This window comes from Equus caballus, chromosome 12, assembly GCF_041296265.1.
Source record: "Equus caballus isolate H_3958 breed thoroughbred chromosome 12, TB-T2T, whole genome shotgun sequence".
Taxonomy (NCBI): Eukaryota; Metazoa; Chordata; class Mammalia; order Perissodactyla; family Equidae; genus Equus; species Equus caballus.
In genome coordinates this window covers 2,128,970-2,150,054 of record NC_091695.1, presented here as the reverse complement: position 1 = coordinate 2,150,054, position 21,085 = coordinate 2,128,970, and the positions used below count along the sequence as shown (strand labels likewise).

The window sequence follows — 21,085 nt, the reverse complement described above, 5'->3', positions numbered from 1 at the left end:
GGGCCAGCGCCGCGCTGGGGCTGGGGGCTGCGAGCCCTCCAGAGGCTGCGTGAGGTCCAGGGCTGGCCAAAGCCTGACTGGTCTTGCCAAGAAGACCTGACTGGGGTGGGTGCTGCCTCCCCGGACGTGTGGAGGGGCTGGGGACGCAGCTGTCTGCTTCCAGCGTCTGCGTGCAGGGCGAAGCGGGAGGCGGCCGGCAGCGTCGCCGCTGCTCCCAGCTCGGGCCCCGTGGGAGGCGTGCTGCGACGGCTGCGCTTCAGCACCTTGCGGCTGGGGTGCTGCCAGTTCCCGAGGGGCGGAGGCCGTGCAGGAAGATTTCCTTTTTTGTCTCTCACGCCCGGGGTGTCAGTTCCGTAGCCCTGCAGTAGACGGCAGACGGGGCGCTAAGGAGTGTGAGGCGTGCAGGGAGAAGGAACGTGCACTCCAGAGAGTCCGGGGGGGGGGGTGGGGGCAGAGATCCACTGTGTGTCTGCGGGTGGAAAAGTCCTCCTGCTTCACTTTGGGGCGGCCGAGGGCTGGGTCAGGAAGCCCCTGAGCCGGTTTAATGTGCCAGCAGAGACCTGGCGTTGGTGCTGGTCAGACCCGAGTTCAGATCCCCGCCCCGCTGCCATCTAGCAATGGCTAACGTTCACTGGAGGTGCTGCTGAGGGCTCTCCGGGCGCAATCTGATTGAAGGCTCCCAGAACCATGTGAAGCAGGTGCCAGTTTCATGCCTGTGTACTAGGTTTGCTGAGGTTCTGGGAGATGGAGCCGCTTGCCAAGGCCACACTGTCAATCAAGAGACAGTGGAGTCTCACGCTCGGGGCGGTTGGAGCCTGCAGTCTCCACTCTGAACCACTGCTTTTCAGTTAAAACAGTGACTTATAGTCTCTCACTTCCTGGCTGTGTGGCCTTGGGAAAGTCACCTAACTTCTCCCATCCTTAGTGTTCTGCGTCCAGGAAATGGGGAGGTGAATGCTGTTCTCCTGGATTCTTGTGGGAATTAAACAAGAGAATGTTTGTAAAGCTTTCAGCCAGTGCCTGGCCTATAGGAATATCATCATTTACTTGGTCAACAACAATTTATTGAGTACCTGTTACGTGCCAGGTTCCATTCCAGGTGTACAAGCTAGAAAAGGTCCCAGCTCCACCAAAGGGAATAAGCAAATAAGCTTGATAACTTCACGTCGTGATGTGTTATGAAGAAAACAAAGTGGCGTACTGGCAGTGACTGTAGAAACGTAAAGGTCCATTTTAGCTGAGTGGTCAAGGAAGGGCTCCTTGAAGAGGCGGTCATTAATTCCCAAAGGAAGGAGATGTGGAGGAAGGCGAGCCTTCTAGGTTAGAGGACAGCGAGTGCATGGCCTGGAGTTGGGAACAGAAAGGTCAGTGTGGCTGGAGCAGCGGGAGCAAGCAGATGAGTGGTGTTGGAGACAAGGCTGAGGGTGGGTCTGGGCGGTCAGTGAGGCAGGGCCGTGCCTGTTGTAAGAAGGTGTTTGCAGAGTGGACAGTCTTTGGAGGGTTTGAATCAAGAGAGTAATGTGATTTAATTAATTTATTTAAAAGGCAGCTTTGTTTGCTGTCTGGAGAACTGAATGTTGGGGGACAAGGATGGATGTGAGGAGGTCAGAGAGGAGGCTGGGATTGCAGAGAGATGGTGGAGGCCAAGGAGGAGGCTGGGGTTGCAGAGAGAGATGGTGGAGGCCAAGGAGGAGGCTGGGGTTGCAGAGAGAGATGGTGGAGGCCCAGGAGGAGGCTGGGGTTGCAGAGAGAGATGGTGGAGGCCAAGGAGGAGGTTGAGATTGCAGAGAGAGATGGTGGAGGCCAAGGAGGAGGCTGGGGTTACAGAGAGAGGTGGTGGAGGCCAAGGAGGAGGCTGGGGTGGCAGAGAGAGATGGTGGAGGCCAAGGAGGAGGCTGGGGTTGCAGACAGAGATGGAGGAGGCCAAGGAGGAGGCTGGGATTACAGAGAGAGATGGTGGAAGCTGGGCTTAGACAAGAGCCCCAAATGGAAAATGGTAGATGATGATTCCCATTGGTGGAGCAGGGCAGCAGCAATAAAAATTGTAGCAAAGAGATGAATTGTGCAAGCTGGTGTTAGTAAGAAGCCTCAGACCTCATTTGCCAAAAGCAGCACTTGGGCTCTTTTCCTAACACTGAGGAGGTGTCACTGTCATTGTAGTATCAGTGTCCACTGATGTTAACGTTTTTCTTTTTAGCAATGGAATTTTATACTTTTGGGGGGTGGTTGTTGAATATAACTGTATATCCAGAGTTTATGATGTCAAACTGGATTTCTATATAGAACAAGTGAAGATAAGTTTTTCTGTAAAGGGGCAGATAGTAAGTGTTTTCGTTTTCGTAGGCCCTAGTGTCTCTTGTCACAACAACTCAACTTTGCTATTATAGCTCGAAAGCAACCGTAGCCAATGCGGAAAAGAATGGGCGCGACTGTTGCAATAAAGCTTTCTTTGAAAAAACAGGCAGTGGGCAAGATTGGGCCCAGGATTAGTTTATCAACTCTGGTAGGAAATATAATTTATTTACATGACCAGATAATTTTTTTTCCCCCACTTCAAAATGTTTCCCCCAAACGCTGTTGTAAAGCGAGGGTGCCTCTTACACACCTGTGCCCGTCTTAACACTGGAAGGTGAGATTCAGCGGCCACGCAGCCCCATGGCCTTCAGCTCTGAGGGTCCCCAGCGGTCCCTTGGGCCGAGGTGCAGGTGAGGGCGGAGGGCTTGACTCTGCTTCTGCTTCAGCCAGGAGTCCCTCCCGAACCCATGCTTTTTTAATTGGTGGTCTTCAAAAGAGTTTATTTGAAGAAGGGTTGGGAGCCAGAAAAAAATGAGAGATCTAATCCAGTCTGAGTGGTTGGAGCTTGTGTACCCCTTCCAGTGCCCGGGGGTGGAGAGGCATTTGTTGCATAATTGCTCATAGAACAAATTAACACATCCGTCTTCTCACTGGATGGGGGCGGTCAGCAAAGAGTTGCTTTGGGGTTATGTTTGTGGGGTAGAGACCAGAGGGTCTTGTGCAGGCTTCGCCTCCAGACAAAGGCCACAGTGTCCCATGGAGCAGAGCGGTGGGGGGGTCTGCTTTCTGAGGCTTTTGGGTGGGGGCAGCAGGCTGCACTGGGCAGTCTTGGAGGGCGGGATGGTGGCGTGGCTCCGAGTTTATATTCAGACACAGGTTTGAATCTCTGCTCTGTCACTGAGTAGCTAGACAACTTATTCACTCAACTCTCGGGCTGTCCGTTTTCCCAGCTGGAGACTGGAATGATGGCACGCCCCTCCCCAAGCTGTTGGGTTCAGTAAGTGAATTAACCTACGCAGGTCGCCTCGCACACTGCCAGGCGCTGGGGAAGCGGTTCTGTTCTCAAGGGTGTGGGATGAGCTCTAAGGCTCTTTGGGACCTTCTACCTTCTCTTTCCTCTTGACTCCAATGTCTGCACCCCAATCTTCTCTTCTCTTCTCTTCTCAGGATGTGGCCAGGTTCTGCGAGCCCCGAAGGGTCAGATTTTGTTGGAGAGCTACCCCCTGAATGCTCACTGCGAATGGACGATTCACGCCAAACCTGGGTTTATCATCCAGCTAAGGTGAGGGGCTGGGGTCAGAATTAGGGAGTGTGGGGTTACGAGGAAGTGCAGGAACGCGACTGAGGGCCTGGATCCTGGTGCCCAAGGGCTAACCATCAGCACTGTGTTCTTAAAAGCAGGAAAGGCACCTGGGAGCCTCTCTGATTCCGTGGGATAAGGCCCGCTCGGAAATGCAGTCAGTTCAGTGCTGCAGTCACGGCCCCAGAGCAGGGCGGCTCAGACGATTCTGACCCGAGGATCACAGCAGCAGAACAAAATTCCGAGAGCCGTCTCGGGCCCACAAGCCTTCACCGAGTCCAGCACGCAGTGTGGGGCTGGGTTCTGTGGGGGGATGTGAGGGAAGAAAAGGCACAGGCCTAACCTTCAAGGAGTTTACACTCTAGACTGGAGTTTCTGCCGTCAGCTCCTTTCACTGACGTTCTCAGAGAACGAGCACCATCCCCACAACAAATAAACCAGTTCTCTCACTTGGTGGAACACGGCTGTTTTTCCTTAGGCAGCTTTGTTTAATTTAGCAAATGTTAACAAATATTTAGTTTACGCCATAGTCCGAAGTATAGACCTAGTTTTACTGTAACTGGAAAAATAACACGAGAGGGTCCTGTTCTGTGAGGACCGTCCATGGCTGCATGCTAGTGTCTGGAGCAGCACACGGGGCGCGGCATAGGCACTTGACAGATACTTGTTGCGTGAATAAACGTTGAAAGAGCTCTTTCCTACCTCTGGCACATCTCCTCTCTCCTCGCAGACACCTCTCCTTTTCTCTCTAGGGAAACAGTGGCTCGTGCACCCCTGGGATCTCTAGGGACGTTGTCCACTTAGCTCTTCCCTTTTCTAACCACCAGGAGTTGGCGGTACTGGAAATCTCTAGTCTTCGAGGGCACAAGCTTTTAATAAGTATTTTCTGGAAAGATCAATGCACCTAGAGGTTGCCACACACCAGCTAGCTCCTGGAATGGCTCTCTGTCCTCCAGGGGGGCCAACACAGTGCCCCACATTGGAAGGACCCAGCAAAACAGGTGCCCTTGTCAAACCTCCTCGTCAAAACTGGTACTTGGTTGCTGGTCTCCCCACTCCCTGGGGCCCTGGGGGCGGGAGTGAGGCTCATTAATTGGGGGTTCCTACAGCAAGGTTAGCTCAAGGAGCAAGGGCGGGCACCACACTGTTCTGTTTAATGGGCTCCAGGCTGGGTCTGCCAGCGACGAGAAGGGCGGGCGTTAAATGCTGCCTGTTAATATTTCAGCAGCTCAGGGACCAGGGCAAACGGCTGCTTCAGGGGCCTTTGAAGAGCTTCTCCAAGATCCAGGATGCAAAGGAAATCCCCACAAAACCAAAATCTAAAACGGCAGCAGGATTGAGAAGCATATCACCTGCCCAGGGGAGGGCCCCGGGGAGGCTGGGAAAGATGCTGATTTCTTTCCCTCTAATCAAACCTGCCCCTGCTGGCCGGGGATACTGGTATGGGGACGCTCTGAAGCATACGTATGATGTTCAGCCCACAAACTGAGCGGTCATCCCTGGTGCCCTGCTTTCCGTCACCTCCCTCAGCCAGGTGACCACAAAGTCTCTTTTCTCACCCGTAAAATAATCTCAAGTCCACGCACATCCATCTCCACTGCCGCCATCCCCCGGATGCTCTCTTGGCATCCTGCTGGCTTCCCTGCTTCCCCTCTTGCCAGCTCTGCTATCTCCTCTCCTCAGAGCGGCTAGAGTGATCCAGTAACATCCTAAGTCAGATCGTTATTCTGTTGTTGAAATCTTCCAGTAGCTTCCTGTCAGGCTTGGAGTAAAATCCAAACTCCTGGCCATGCAGAATCTGGCTCCCGGTCTCCTCACTGGCCTCGGTTCATACCGTTCTCCCCTTCACCTACCACCTTACAGTGTCTCTGATGTACCCTCTGCTCCTCAGATATGCCAAGCTCATTTCTGCCTCAGGGCCTTTGCACTTACAGATTCCCCTGCCCAGACCGCTCTTCCCCAGGACTTTCACATGGCTGGCTCCCTTTCATCATTGGGGTGTCTGCCCCGATGTCCACAGAGAGGTCTTCCCTGACCATCTTGTATAAAAAGCTTATCCTCCCATCACTCTTTGTGCTCTGACTTGGTTCATTTTCCTCACAGCATTGAATACTCTCTGAAATCACCCTGTTTTCTGGTCTCCCTGCTTATTGTCTGTCCTTCAGAGGTCATCTCCGTGAGGGCAGGCACTGGGTCCCGTTGGGCCACTCTGCACTTTCCGCACCTCGAACAGCATCTGACACAGAGCCGCGGGCCACGAACGTCTGTCGAATAAGTGAACGAATGTGTCAACGTAAATACGAGTTGCACCGTCTCGTATTTCAGTTTCAGGAAGAGCTGTGATCTCTGTTGGGTGGTCGCCTTGTCCCCTCTCCTCTCCTTTCAGGCAGAGACACCCAAGCCCAGAGAAGGCAGCGACTTCCCAAGGCCCAGGGTGAGTCAGCGCATCGCCTGGGGAGAAGTCAGGTCCTTGGAGGTTAGGGCTGCTGCACAGAGTGATGGGTCGCACTCACCCTCCCTTACGAGAGGTTTTATGATCCGAATTTCTGTAAAATAAGCTGTGGCCGTATCAGTTATCAGGGTTCCTTTCAGTATGAGCTGTGAGAGCGTGCGGCGTGTGCTGGCCGCCCCTGCGCCCCAGGGCTCTGTAATTCGGGCGCCTGAGGTCGCTGTGCAGGGCGGTAAAAACAGCCTACTGCCGCTGTGCTCGCGGCTGTTCTGAGCTTTTCTGTCCTTCCTACTTCTTCTCCAAAATGCGAAGGAGAAGGGACAGGGGCCCGCTCGTGAACTCGACGCCCGGGTGTCCCTGGAATCTCCTGAGAAATGCTGTTTCCTCCCCTGCCTGGGGCGCGGCCACCTCGCTTCTCGTCTCTGTGCATTGGGAGCTGGGAGTCGTCTTCTGCTTTTTTGAGCTGAGCTTTCCCAGTATTTCCAAATCCAGACCCCTTTTGGGTAATCACAGATTTATCAGAAATCCCTCAGTTCTGAAATTCTGATATGGTGCTACTTTTTCTACTCTGTGGGGCAAGAATTATTGTTACCAAGACGGTAATTACCTTCTGATCCTCGGGTCAAACAGAGGAGTGTGCAGCGTTTTTCCTAGTTAGCATTGCAAGACAATGTCAGCTTGTTCATTCTGCAGTTGTAAAATTACAATATGGTAGCCACTCAGTCATCTGATCAACAGCATTTGCTTAGCAGCTGCATACGCCAGGCACTGCGTTAGGCTCTGTGCAGCGTCGGTGGAAGGAGACAGACGTTCTGCCCTACCCTCGAGGAACTCGCAGTCTGGTGGAGAGAGAGGCGTGCATGCACACGTGCACACACACTCACAAAGTCAAGGAAATAATATGGGAAATTAAAATTTGTGTAGACGTCATGAAGAAAACAAGGGGTCTCCTTGAGAAGGAGTTGTCAAGGAAGCTTCTTTGAGGAGAGAATATTTAAGCTGAGGACTGAGGACGGGGAGGAAGCAGCCATGCGGACTGGGAGGAAAGGTACCCCTGGAGGAGGCGCTGGCACGTGCAAAGATCCCGTGCTTGGAATATGGCAGCCCCTCCCCGGGCACTGACGTACGTGCAGACGCACGTGGTGTGAGTATACACACCTCCCCCATGGAAGGAAATTCATCTGCCCTCAAGCCCTCCAGGGCTGTTTCCTATAGATCCGGCCGATGGCACCGCGCTTCCAGAGACCTGTTCATCATCTGGGCTTGAGCTCGCCCAGGGCTCCCAGGACTGTCCAGGGCTCACCTGCTCCCTGCTGTCACCCTCTCCCCCCACAGGTTTGTCATGCTGAGCCTGGAGTTTGACTACATGTGCCAGTATGACTATGTTGAGGTCCGTGACGGGGATGACAGCGACGGCCAGATCATCAAGCGTTTCTGTGGCAACGAGCGGCCAGCCCCCATCCGAAGCTCGGGATCCTCGCTCCACATCCTGTTCCATTCAGATGGCTCCAAGAATTTCGACGGCTTCCATGCCATTTTTGAGGAGGTCACAGGTAAGGCCGTGGAGGCAACTGAAGCATTTTATGGCATTGCTCCAGACAAGCATCTCTTCTCTGTGTACCCCCTTCTCCCCGCTCAGCTTTATTAAAAGCCAGCATGCCGGGTTCTCAGAAGCAACCTGCGTGTTGAGAAGGAAGGGGGAAATGGCGCAGTATGGTCCAGAATTGCTCACCAGAACCAGAACTAGGAATTATGGTCTCCCTTGTACAGATGCCAGAGCACAGAGAGGCTGGGTGATTTGTCCCAGGTCACATAACTGTGGAGGTGGAACCAGGAATTTGTACAGTTTGGCTGTAGCGCTCACGCTAGGGCCCTCTCCTGGTTAAGGGCATTAGCTTTGGACCCCTGGCAGATTAAGCTGTGTGACCTTGGGCGAGTTCTTCTACTTCTCTGGGCCTCGATTTCCTTATCAGTGAGAAGGGGCCTAAGCATGGATCCTGCTCCTTCAGGAGGCTCTGGGCCACAGAGCAGATGGAGACCTCAGCACAGCACCAGGTACGCGGGAAGCACTCATAGCTGCCCTACCCAGGCCTGTCTGAGCCCCCCTTTGTCATCTGTGAAAGAGGTATGAAAAGTCTTAAACCACAATGGCAAACGCCGCTTGCTTTATGAGCAACTCTAAGCCTGACTTTAACTCCTGCCCTGTTCACGTTGGAAGTAAGATTTGGCCAAAATGAACAAAATGCGCAATTTAAGAAATTACCCCAGCTCTCACTGCTCTGAGATTGGGTGAACTGTGTCAGGTTTTACAGAATAAACTCAGGCTTGAAGCTCTAGTTGTTTTTAATGCTGCACTTAAAAAGTTTGTAATGGAGGCCAGCCCAGTGGCATAGTGGTTAAGTTTGCACACTCTGCTTCAGCAGCCTGGGGTTCATGGATTGGGATCCTGAGTGCAGACCTACACACCACTCATCAGGCCATGCTGTGGTGGCATCCCACATACAAGATAGAGTAAGATGGGTACAGATGTTGGCTTGGGGCCAATCTTCGTCAGCCAAAAAAAAAAAAAGAGAAAAAGATTGTACTGACATTTTGATGATTAAAGCTTCTTTCTGGAAGGTATGACACTGAAGTCTCAGGAGACGAGGTGGTGGTGTTGGAATCAGCCTTTCTTCAGCCCTGTCCTTTGAGCAAGTCCAGCAGACCCCGCCTCCAACCTCCCCTTCCCTTAGAATGTTCCCACATGAGCTCTCAGCAGTTGCTCCTTCTAGTCTGTGTGCCTCCCTCCTTCCCAGGACATCCCCTGGGAGCTGTGCAGGGCCTGAGTGTGGCCTGGGAGTTCTAGATGCTTTGCTGCTGTGGGGGGTTGGCCTGTGGATGAATCCTTGCCCCTTGGTGATACCTGCCAGCTGAGGCTGAGCAGGTGACACTCAAGACACGTCCGTGGGTGTTTCCTGCAGGCAGCAAGAGCTGGCTGTCAGGGAAGCCAGTGGGGGTGGCAGCGGCTCGCCGGCTTGTGCCTGGCGAGTGGTCAGGAGGCCTCTTCCTCCCCTGAAGCACTCCTCAGCCTCCCCTGGAGAACTCTGGGAAACTCTGGGCTGCGTCGTCCAAGGGTCAGACGTAGCACTTCCCGTTCCTTAGACACCTCGAGTGTCCCCTTGTACTCAGTTCTTCCCTCCGGCTAGAGTCTCCTCCTGCTTGCACGTCGGATCCCGTCCTTCTGGGCCCTGTCAGATCCCTGCTCCTTTGCGGAACCTTTTCTCTTTTCTCTGTTCCAACGGGCTGTGGCTTTGCCCTTTTTTGAACATCTTATCCCGCTTCCTCCTCTTTTCTGACACGAACTGTATTACACTTTAGGTTATAGTCATTGTGCACTTTTCTTCAAAAAGCTTTGATCTGGTGAGTAGGGTCTCCTGGTCAGCTTTGTGTCTCTCCGGTGCCTCACGCAGGGCAAGTGCTCAACACAGGCTTGTCGAAGTGGGCCGAGCGATCTGGTTCTATACCCGGGTATGTGAAAGGAGGGTTGGTGGGCAGCAAGTCGACCAGTGCTTCCCGAAGTGTTTTCTGTAGAAAAATGGTGCCCAGGATGCTCTGTAGTGCAGCTTCTGAGGTCAGATAAGCTTGTGGAAAGTGGAATGTTATGTGCTTTCTTAAAAATTTGCAGTGCCCACTAGGCTATAACGTTCTGGGAAGTTCTGCAGTAAAGAAATCCGCCTAATTATCATTTGACACCGATAGCATTTCCCCAGCACGTTCGAGCCCAGAACCCTTTCTTAGTTAAACACATCAACATCTCAAGGACGGATGTTGACAGGATGTGTGTTTGGAACTTCTTGAGTACACTTTCCACAGTGTCGTGAAGATCGTCTCCCAGTTCCATCACTCCGTCCCCAGCACGCTGGGCTTCCTTGAAAGAGTCCCCGGGGGAGGCGAGAGCCGCTTCTCCTCCAGTCGTGGGCCTCAGGCTCTTCAGGCCAGAGGTGTCTGGAAAATACGTCTTCGAATACAATCGAAAACATCGAATAAAATCACCAACATCTGACATTTAATGAATACCTATTTTAGGCATTCTCAAACAATGGTAACAGGAATTCAATCAAAGGAGCGAAAAAGTCATGAGAAAACTTTAAAAGACAAGAGAAAGACTCTGGTCGAGACTCCAGGCTTGAAGAAATCGAGTCACCACGCAGTGGCACTGAGAGAATTCTGCCTTTTCTCTTGCAGCATGTTCCTCGTCGCCTTGTTTCCATGATGGCACTTGCCTCCTTGACAGAACCGGATCTTACAAGTGCGCCTGCCTGGCAGGCTACACCGGGCAGCACTGTGAAAATCGTGAGTATGCCTCCAGGGTGGGAGTTAAGGTGTCAGTGGGGCTGCCATGAAGAGGGCTTTGAGAACTCCCTGGGTATGCCGTTTCTTGGTGTCTAGGGTGGTCTGTGCAAGATGGCGCATAATGTGGACACTCCCGTTGAGCGGACCCCAGAAAGGTTGGGCTGCCTGCATCAGGATGTCAGGAACAACTCAGGTTTGCCCACTGACATTTCCACCCATTACCTGCTGCAAATCCCTCTCTAAAAGATATGTCTTCAGTGGCCCAAATAATCGTCGGAGCCCAAAACCTTGATAAAGGGTCAACAGTAGAAAGTCACTATCATACATTGTCGTGTGGCTCAGAGTCTGAACTCCCTCTCCCTCCCAAGATCTGAATTTGGGCTTATGCTCCTGGGCACCATTCCTAGACTCCAATGGGTTACTGCACAGTCTGAAGCCCTGAATTGAGGGTGTGAACATATAGGATGACCATGAGCCCCAGTTCCCAGGGACATCCCAGTTTATGCGTTTTGTCTGAGCAAAATTATCAGTAACACTCTCTTTCATGCTCAAAAGTGTCCTGAATCGGATGACAAATTACATGATCACCCTGTAAACGTGGGGTCAGGTTAGCTGAGTCACAGACACACCGACCAACATTTATTGAGGGGCTGCTGTGTGTTGGGTTCTGTGGAAATGCAGTCTTTCCCTGAAGGAGCTTCTCCTGAGTTAGAGAGGTAAGATCCATGCCTCTGTGATGGTTCTGGAGCAGGCCTGCCATGAGATGGGGCTGCGGGAGGGGGTGCAGAGCAGAGGAGTCATAGAGGAAAGAAATCTTTCCCACTGTGGAGCTCCGTGGCCATCGTTCTCTACATCAGCTCTCCTTCTGCTGTCACCACTTAAGTCCCCCCACCTCCTGCCTGAGCTGTATCCTGGCTGTCTCAGTGAGTCACCCAAGTTCTCCAGTTCTTGCAGACAGAAGTCAAAAGCAGAACAGTAGTAGCCCTCAGTAACCTGGGGTCAACCAAACAGCAGAAATAAGAGGAAACCCGCTCAAGGAAGTGACTCCCTCCAAGGCCGCTGGGCTTTCTCGTTCACGTTCCTGAAGGGCAGGACATGACTCTTCTCTGATATTAGATTCAAACTGGCCAGAGAAGGAGAGAAACTAAAACCTGCTGAGCCCAAACATGTGTGTGACAGGGCAAACCCTTTGTCCTTGGGAAGAGTGCATGCCAACTGTCATATAAGGTGCAGCCATATGCACTGGCCACTGGCAAAGAGGAGCTCAGACTCTATGACCAGAAATCACGTCTCAAGGGTCTCTGGTAACCAAGACCCTGTGGAGGGCACGTGTCCTAACAGAAGTTTGAAACCTAAAACAGGTGTCCCGGACTGCAGCTATCAGCGCAGATGAGATGCGCAGAACAAGAAGCATCAAAATTGGAGGGAAAGCAAAGGAGGACAGATAATGGCCTAGACAGGGTTCCCCCAAAGCAGATGTGGAGAGGCGAACGTGTGTGCAGCTGATGTGTTAGGACGTGCTCCCAGGAGAAGCTGGTAGGGGAGGGGGGAAGCTGGGCGGGGAAGGGAAGGAAGCCAAACAGAGGCATGATTTCGGACAAAATCCAGCCTCCGTGTCAACCAGCCGTGAGATCTGGAATGTAAACTACAGCTCAGAGTGTGTCCTGGCTTTAAAGCAAGGAGGGTGGGCTTTCCTTCCCACCGCAGTCAGTGATTGCCTGAGGTCTGCCCCGGGCAAGAGGGAGAACACGCCAGTCCTTCTGTGCTTGTGGGCTGGGTGGTTTCAGCAGCCATAGAGCAGTCAGATGGCAGGTGCAGGCCTTGGAAGAGGAGCAGTGCAGACTGGGCGGGAGTGTGGGTGAGGAAAGGGCCACAGAAACAGAACTACCCAAGGGCAGAGCACCAGCATGTCTGCCCCAGTCTCTTCTAACCAGCATGCACAGGTACTTTGGGGCCGTCCTGTAAGGGGCCTGGTCTAACAGCATTCTATCAAGTTCATACGTTTTTCAATTAATTTCATGAATTTCCCTTGCACACAATGCAGACAGAAGCCGTGGTTTCGGTAGTGTGTCCTGAGTGTGCCATGGCCTTCCATTGAAAGCACCCCTCGCTTTGGCTTGGCGCCGCGGACCTGACTATGGTCCTGTCGGATCCTAGGAAAAGATGTTCTGCCACGTGGCTGCTGCCTCGTTTGAGCCTGCTGTGTTGTGTGCACGACAGAGAAATGTTGCTTTCTTTTTGTTTCAAGAATTTGTATGTAGAATGATTCTGGAGTCTTGACAATGGCAAATCCTAAGCTTTACCCTTTAGATTTAGGGGAGGAACAGAAGAAGGGAAGGCTTAGTTTCTTGGTGAACTGCCTGCACAATATTAGGGCTTGGATAAACAGAGGTAAAATCGGAGAGAAGTAAAACACCAGCAAATGAGCCAAAATGCCTTTAAGAGGCTGGGTCAAATCAGGGGTAAAAAAAGAAATTGGTCCGTAAAGAAGAGATTGTGACTAAAATATTTATGAGTAGCTTATGAGCCCAACTTGACTTCTCAGCATTGTTCTTCTATCCAGAAACCAAACCAAACCAAACAAATAAACGTGGTGGAAAAGAATGTAAACTATGTCATTATGAACTGATTCGTAAGTTGATTCACAGACTGTCTCCAATTACTTCTGGTCTCAAAACACCCGCAGAGAGGGACAAGGCACTTGTTCCCCGCCACTTTTCAAAGTGCCGTTTAAAAACCATAATTCCCTTAGTAGCTTGTAGTTGTAACTGGGTGAAGAAGATGTTGGTGTTGGATATCTGATGTGTCATTTGCTGGCATCCATGTGGGGGACCAAATGTTTTATTATTTTCTATAAGATTGAGGTTTGTTGTTCCCGCTAGGAAATTCAGCATGAATTCCAATTAACTCAACGAGGGAGCATCACAAAAATTGGCTGTGGCAGTTTTCCTTGTAATTTCTAAACAAACCATAACCATTTCTCCAGAGAAGGCTATCATCTAGGAAAACAAAAAAGGAAAAAAACCAAGCTTTACTTTATTGTTTTTCTCACGAGTATATCTATGAATTGAAAAAATCTCCCTGGAGGAAAGTCAAAGTTAACAAGAAACCCATGCATTCTGGGATTCTCAAAACTCTGAAATGCCCAAATTGGACTAGGCATTTGTTTAAAAAAAAAGCTTTAAAAGAACCAAATCAGAGATGAATGAGAATTCCGTCTTTATTTATATCGTACCAAATCCGATAAGTGGGGCCACTTCGAGGATGTGGCTTTCAAGCCGTGTCCTCCAAGGCCTCTGTGGAAAGGCAGATGCTCCTTTCAGCAGACGAAGGATTTGAAGCAGAGGGTGCAAGACACTGGTCCCCAACAAATTCAGGACTAGAGGCTAGAATTCCAGCCTTCCCCCATGTCCGCCATCTCTCACACGCGGTTCTCGCCACATGGCGTGGTGGGGCTCCGGATGGTCGATTGATAAGCTCTGGTTAGACCATCGTGTCTCCTGGGGAGTTCTCTCAAGGGACTTCCCTTCCCAGGTAAGGCCCGCCGGTCACTCTTTCCTAAAGAGAATCCTGATCGACTGTTTCTTGATATAAACTATTCTTTTTATTTTCTTTGTGTCTGTGAGTGGAAGTGGAGTAGAAATAGATTTCTTCTTGCTTACAGAAGAAATGTAAAAATGAACAGTACAGAGATATATAGAATAATATCTAAGTGTTTTTCCTGACCAATCTTGGTTCCCAGTGGAACCACTGTTAACAACTTAGTGAATATTCTTCCAGACTTTTCTTTATGGTGTGCAACCCTAAGTTGTCTGTGTATCATTATTTTGAACCGGTGGCTCTTAACTGGGGGCGATTTTGTCCCCCACTTCCTCCCTCAGGGGACTTCTGGCAGTGTTTAGAAGCATGGTTGATTGTCATACTTGTAGGGGAGGGCGCTCCTGGCATCTAGTGGGTGGAGGCCGGGGATGCGCCTCAGCACCCTGCAGGGCACAGGGCAGGCCCACAGCAGACTTATCAGGTCCAAATGTCATCATGCCAAGGCTGAGAAGGCTATTTTAAACAAAAATGGATTAAAGTGTACATACAAGTTTTCATCACCCACATTCTGGATGTTTTCTCCGTGTTCTTCAGTCCGTGTTGGTTGGTCTCATTTGAAGCAGCGATTGCTGAGTACTCCATTATAGGGAAGGATGTCAATCATGTCTTCTTCCGGTCCCTTCTGATGCCCTTGACCTTCTGTTTCAGTTTTTACTATTGTGAGGAGAGCTTCAATGAGCATCCTAACATACATTTCTTTGTTCACGTGTAGAGGTATTTTTGTAAGATAAATTCCTAGGTGTTGAACTGTTAGTTCAAGGGGCACACATATTTATACTTTGGAGAGTGATTGCCAAAATGGTCACTAAGATGTTTACCAGTTTACAAGGTAAGCCCTTATAAACACAGGTCCTCAAAATAAAATCAGAACCTGCATTTCAGAAACTAGAGTCTGTTCTTGTCAAGTTGGAAGTGGATTTATTTTCAAAGGAAAATAAGTGGGTCTGAGGGGAGACTTCTCGATCGGACTTTGCAGGGTAGGAAATAAAGAATGAGAAACAGAGGGCGTGGGGCCTCCAGTGCCGCGGCCCCCAGCCTCTCCTTAAGCTGTTACTCAAGGAGGCGCCACTTCCCCTGCTCCCCGGTGACCTCCTCTGAGAGCGAAAGGGGAGTGCCCCGTCCTCAGCGGTGGCACCAAGCTAGCCGCCTGCCAACACCCTCGGTGATCCCCACCTCCCTGGGCCACCATGTAAGAAACTGGGGCCCCTTTTTACCTCTGAAATTTCCTGTTTTTTTGTATGGAACACAAGGACAAAATGAGTTCCCGCGTAAATGGTTGGAATCTTGTTTTGAAAAAGTAGAGAGTGAGGGATTCATTGCTCTGCTCCAATTTCCATGTGGCCTTTGTTCCTCTGGCCCAGTTGACGGAGCTGGGGTTGCCCCCCTGCATCCTAATGAGGGACGATGAAACGGGCTAAATCTTGGGGCACAATGCTCACACTGCGGGCTCTGATGCGCCTTTGAACAAAACAAATCGGCTTCCACCAATTAGAGAAAAATGGGGACTCTGGATTCATTTGGGTTTTGGAGCGTCAGGTTTCCCACTAGCCCGTCCCAAGAAGTGGGAAGAAAGAGCCCACGATGAGAGGCACACTTGATGCTTGAGCTCCAAAGGGGCAACCCGCGTCGCCCGTCGGAATACATGGTGAGGAATGTTGGGGTCTTCGTGGAAACGTTGAGGCTGATGCAGTGAGTGAGCTGAGACCCCAGGGGTCACACGGCCTCTTCCCTCACAGATAAACACTACGCTGCGGGCTTGGGCTTGGTGGGATCAGTGCAGATTGTTCCAAAATCTCTCAGATGAGGCGTGGTAAAATGGAATCGTTTCCTGGCTTTCTCACAGCTCTAAAGGCCTCTCTCATCCTAATATGTGGAGGACAGGTGCACTGTTGTCCGTAACGAGATGGTGCACCTTGGGGTGAAGAGCTGGGAGTCTGTGGTCACAAAGACCTTGGTTTGACATGAGCCTGCAATTTACTGGCCGGGTGACCTTGAGCAAGTTGTTTAACTCCTAAAAGCCTCAGTTTCTCTACTTATAAGTTCAGAAGAATAATGCCAAGTCCTTCTCAGAGGTGTTTGTGGGGGTGAGGTGAGATGATCCACGAGGCGCTGAGTTGAATAATAAGAGCCATCATCCTTAGTGCTACTTCTGGCCCCGTTATGGCCATTTGAAGGTGCGGCAGAAAGCAGCAGATTCTCCAGTTAAGGGGTTAGGGTAACAGGACTAGTTTCTACAACCTGGACAATCATGAACAATCTTGCTCAGGGCCCCAGGGTTTAAGAAAGTTCTTCCAAGACTTTCTAAGTTTCCTCTGTGAACGGCTCTCCCCGAATCATGGCCATCTACCAAGTATTGCTACCACTACGCCTGCATACAGGCAAGAAAGATCTGGTTGTAAATGACAAGTAGACGCCACCCATGTCCTTGTCATAAAGTGATCCTGCATTCCAGGAGAAGACACGCCATTGGGCCTGATTGCTGGGGAGTCTTTGTGGCCAGGACAGCCGGGAGAGAGGGCTGTTAGAGATGCAAGATGGAGTGATGTCAGGGGGACTGGACTGGAAGCTCCAGAACGGGTTGCCCAAAGCATCGTGTTATCTGGTCAGGGGAATCCAGAGTTGTTACGCACAGTGCTGGATAACCCAGAGCCGGCAGAGGTTGGAGGAGCCCCCGGAAGTGTGTAAGTAGCTAGTGGACTTACACACCTCCTCACACCTGACCCTCCCTAGCATGGAAATGAGTCTCTGACATCCTTCTTGGACTATTTAGAGAGATGCCATCTCGTTTGGATTTAGATCTGAAAAGCAAAAGCTGTCGCTGAACACAGCAGAAGCTGCCTTTGCATAGTGATCCAGTGTTTGTTTGTTTGTTTCTCTAATTCAGGGGAAAGGTTTCCTTTCATTTGGATCACTCCCTGTTGGGTGAATCTGGGTCTACATAGACCAAGTGACAGTTTAGCATAAACTCTGCTGAGCTCCATGGGCCTGGGGTCTCTTAACCACTGTTACATCTCATTCAGGGTAAGATGCTTGGGGGTTGGCGTATAAGGGTGCCTTTTGCTAGTCAGCAATTATTTTAGTTATGGATGGCATTCCAGCCACATAACAAGAGGGCAGGTGAGGCCTCGCAAACAACGCTCCAGCCTGACTGTCTCCGAGAGCTCGGGATGGAGTGCCCATCAGTGTGGGAAAGGCCAAACCCACTATCGTTTTACCAAGAACTTGCTTCACTTGCCTGCTCTTTGTCAAGGCTCTCTTGACTTTTGCTTTGGGAGATGAGGTCACTGAGGCAGGACTTAAGGCAGGAGGCAGGATTTATTCTGGTTCTGGGTTAAGAGGTAATCCGTTAGAGCTGAGATGGGCGGTATGCCCACAGAGGAAAGAGGAGGAGGATGCAAAGAGTAGAACTGGAGAGCAAAGCAGAATTAACTTCTGATGGAGACAAACATCGCCTGCTTCATGGGCCCCGAGACTGACTCCAGCCCCTTGACAAAGGCTGTGGAGCCCCTGCTTTTCCTTGAAGGCTCTGCCTCCTGGGGCAGTCACAACTTGGCCTTCCCCCTGCTTCAGAAGGTGAGAGCTTCCTCTTTACAAAACACAAGGCATTCTTGTCGGTATCTAAGTATCACAAACAATAGTAGTAGTTATTATCTCTATTCTCAGTATAGGCCAGGCTCTCTGCTTTATGTGATAGTGTCTCATTTAATTGTCACAACGTCGCCATAGGGTAGGTAGGACCCCATGTTACAGATTCATTCAGCCAAACATTTTTGGGTATCTGTTAGGTACCAGGCACTGAGGAAATAAGACAGAGTGTCCGGTACATTTTTTTCCTTCCATTTTGCAGAATCATAAAACAATTCAGTCTTAGCCTTTCTCAAGTGCAGAGGAGAATGTCCCATGTCATCCATGTCCTGGCTACAGCTTCCTGTAGCGAGGCCTTGGTAAGGGCAATGGTGGTGATGAGACTTACTAAGTGGGCTGAATCTCTTAGGACTCGAATGTGCTGAGGACTCTTCTGCAAGGTCATTCTCTTTATCCCCAAGGCTCAACAGAACAGAGTTGCCCTGTTCGGGCCAATTTCATGGTGGAGCATTTCTTATTTTTTGAAAAATTGGCTATGAATACCACCTGGGGGCATTTTCCCCAGTAGTTTAGCATTATTCCCCACCTCCCACCCCCACCTCCACCCCCAGGAGCTGACTCAGACACCTTCTGAGATTTGGGGAAACCCCAGGAAGACTGTTACCCAGCAGATCCACTAGCTAGATGGGAGCCAAGTTTCTACCAGTTACATGGGTTACTCATCTACTCTACAGAACGAGGATGCATCAGGCTGATTTTGAATCAAAGGAAAATGACCAGGACTTTCTGAACATTTTTCAGAGTTGACCTGTCTCTTAGGCACAGAGACTTTGAGTTGTCTAATTAAGTAGGCCATCCAAACACCATAAAAGTGGTATCGGAAAGACATAGTGTCCCGGGGGCCAAGGACAACAGTGATTAAGATCAAATGGCTAATTGTAAGCTCGGCCTCCAAATTGCTACTGGATGAATAAATGGCAGTGTGTGCCATCCAAGCATCCTTTCACATGGATCCTGTCTCCTTCACACCCACAGCGGGCTGGCAGACAGTAGGGGGCCAGAATTCCATTGGCTGGAAAGGGATAAAAAGGGTTTTTAGTGGGGATTCCGTCACCAGTTGGTGTCATTATTCCTGGTTCGGGAGGATCTTTGTGAAGGTAAAACATATTTAGTTTGGTCCAGAGGCAGAAACTCAAATATAAGCTGACCAGAGAAAAGTGAGGAGGAGAAGAGAACACACCCACTGGTCGTCTCTGGGGGTTGGTCTTATGTGAAGTTGGGTTTCCAGAATGAACAAAGCCCCAGTGAGAAAGTTAGCGCCTTTTCCAAACAGAACTGAAGTTCTGTCGCAAATCGTTTCCTTGATTTTGGTGACAAGTGAGAAGGAGGGATACCAAGAGCTAAGAATTGCCAACCACACGCCTCTCCCTCCCAGCCTCCATCACCAGCTAGATGGTGGGGTGATGAATTTTGTTGACTTTGGATCTGTTTTCCTTGATGAAAATCTCAGATAATCTTACAGTTCTGGAGCCCAGCTCCTATTAAAGAAAGAGAATAGTACCCTGACTTGCTGTTTTTCTCAGGTGGATATCTAGCTACCATAAATATTTCACTAATATAAAACTTGAGAAAAGAAATGTATGCTTTTTATGTGCAGTTTTTTAGTTGACATCAAACTATTTCTGAAATCAAACGGTATAAATAATGATAATTAAAAGAAAAAAATAATTTAAAAGCAAGGCAAGAAGGAGTGAAGAATACCAGATGGAATGAGACAGTTAAATTCAGCTTTAACATTTGTTCCAGGTGAAAAGATCAGTCTCAACTGTCTCTGATTCTGAGTTTCCTGGCAGCAAAGGCAAAAAGAAAAATGCCTTAGATGTTATGGCTCTAATTGTATATTAAATGAAAATGAATACAAGTTCACTTGGAGATGCAAAATTATCTATTTTATTGTGACTCCTACTCCTTTCCTCTCCTTATCTAACATAAGTGCTGGGGAAATATTTTCCACTTCAATTTTTTTTTTCAAGGAAGATTAGCCCTGAGCTAACTGCTGCCAATCCTCCTCTTTTTGCTGAGGAAGACTAGCCCTGAGCTAACATCCATGCCCATCTTCCTCTACTTTATATGTGGGACGCCTACCACAGCATGGCTTGCCACGCGGTGCCGTGTCTGCACCCAGGATCCGAACCGGCGAACCCCGGGCGACCAGAGCAGAACGTGTGTGCTTAACCGCTGCACCACCGGGCCGGCCCCTCCACTTCAGTTTTGTAAATAACAGAAATTTAATCTTTTTTTATACCAAATATTTCTAGAAACTAGATCCTTTTACCTCTGCTAAAAAAGAGGTAGCTGGGCTTTATTATGCTTGCACCACCTCTGTGCGTGCCGACCCACTGGCTCCCAAGCCCATGCTCCTGCGACTCTGCCCAAGGGCTTCTCCGGCTCTCCAGCCCACCGGCTCCTCTGTGTGGACACACTGGCAGGGCCTCGGAGTTCATGTTTGTCCCATCATCCTCCAACAAATGATTGACGGCAGCCGGGAGATCATAACTCCCGTCCCTGGCTCCCTGGGGAGGATCACTCCTGGGCGGGTTCTCCCCCCCCCCCCGTCTCCCAGAGTTTCCCAGTGGCACTGAGCCTCAGCTCAGTGGTAACTTTCTTGATAATGTGTCTTTCTTCCCCCCATGACTGCTGGTCCTCTCTGGGATCGCCACCTAAATAAACTACTTGCACTCACACCTGTCTTGCGGCCTGCTTCTGGGGGAGCCCAACCAGAGACACCTCGTGAAAGTATTTCTTTGAGGTGCTAGCTTAATAGAGGGCTGGGGCTCGGGTCAGCCCGGTCACCATTTGCTTGGTTCTTTAAAGTGTTAGGTGAGCCTTTGATCAATGCTGAGTAACGTATATTTCAGGATTGTGTTGTCTGAAGGATGCTCAAAATATGATCATCTGAATTTTTGATTTAAAAAGATCCAGTGTTTGACCAAACAATTGATACTGCATGTGCGCACACACCCACATGCTCTTCTCTGTGCATAAGAGCCAGCCCAGTTCTTTATAGGGTGAGGTGGTGGAAGTGAGTGGAGACTCCGGACTCTAGTGATGCTTGTGGAGAGAACTTATAATAGCTCCCAAAGGACCTGGAATCTTCTGAAGGATTTGGTCAAACTCTGCCATCTAGCATTTTTCAGATAAGGGTTAGGAAGTGGCTGCTCCCATCGTAAGGAAGCATCTCTGGGCCTCTGTTAATTGTCTCATCTTTTGTAATTGTGCCCTTGATCAACCAGTCACTTTGCATGAACTTGAACATGTGTCCTGGTTAAATGGTGATCTCTGTGTCAACAGCTCTGCCTCGTACCCCAGGGGAACACAAATGGGATAAAACCGGAGGCTCAAATTCCAACAAATGCCCAGTAGTTTTTCTTAGCAGAAGCATCTAAATTAGAACCTGGTTCCATTTCATGCAGGTTGGTCCCACCTAAGGATGAAGAGGTTTTCTTTCAGCCAACATAGCAGAC

The 21,085-nt window shown here is 50.1% G+C and overlaps 1 protein-coding gene across 4 annotated transcripts in view; it reads left to right on the top strand.

Moving 5' to 3' along the window:
* PAMR1 (peptidase domain containing associated with muscle regeneration 1) overlaps nucleotides 1-21,085 on the top strand; it is a 159,453-nt gene that overhangs the window by 119,413 nt on the left and 18,955 nt on the right. For all 4 annotated transcript variants that reach the window (XM_070229290.1, XM_070229291.1, XM_023653871.2 and 1 more), the window contains 3 exons: nucleotides 3,463-3,577; nucleotides 7,380-7,597; nucleotides 10,269-10,376. In XM_070229290.1, coding sequence (XP_070085391.1) covers nucleotides 3,463-3,577; nucleotides 7,380-7,597; nucleotides 10,269-10,376 — 441 coding nt within the window. The remainder of the gene's footprint in view (nucleotides 1-3,462; nucleotides 3,578-7,379; nucleotides 7,598-10,268; nucleotides 10,377-21,085) is intronic.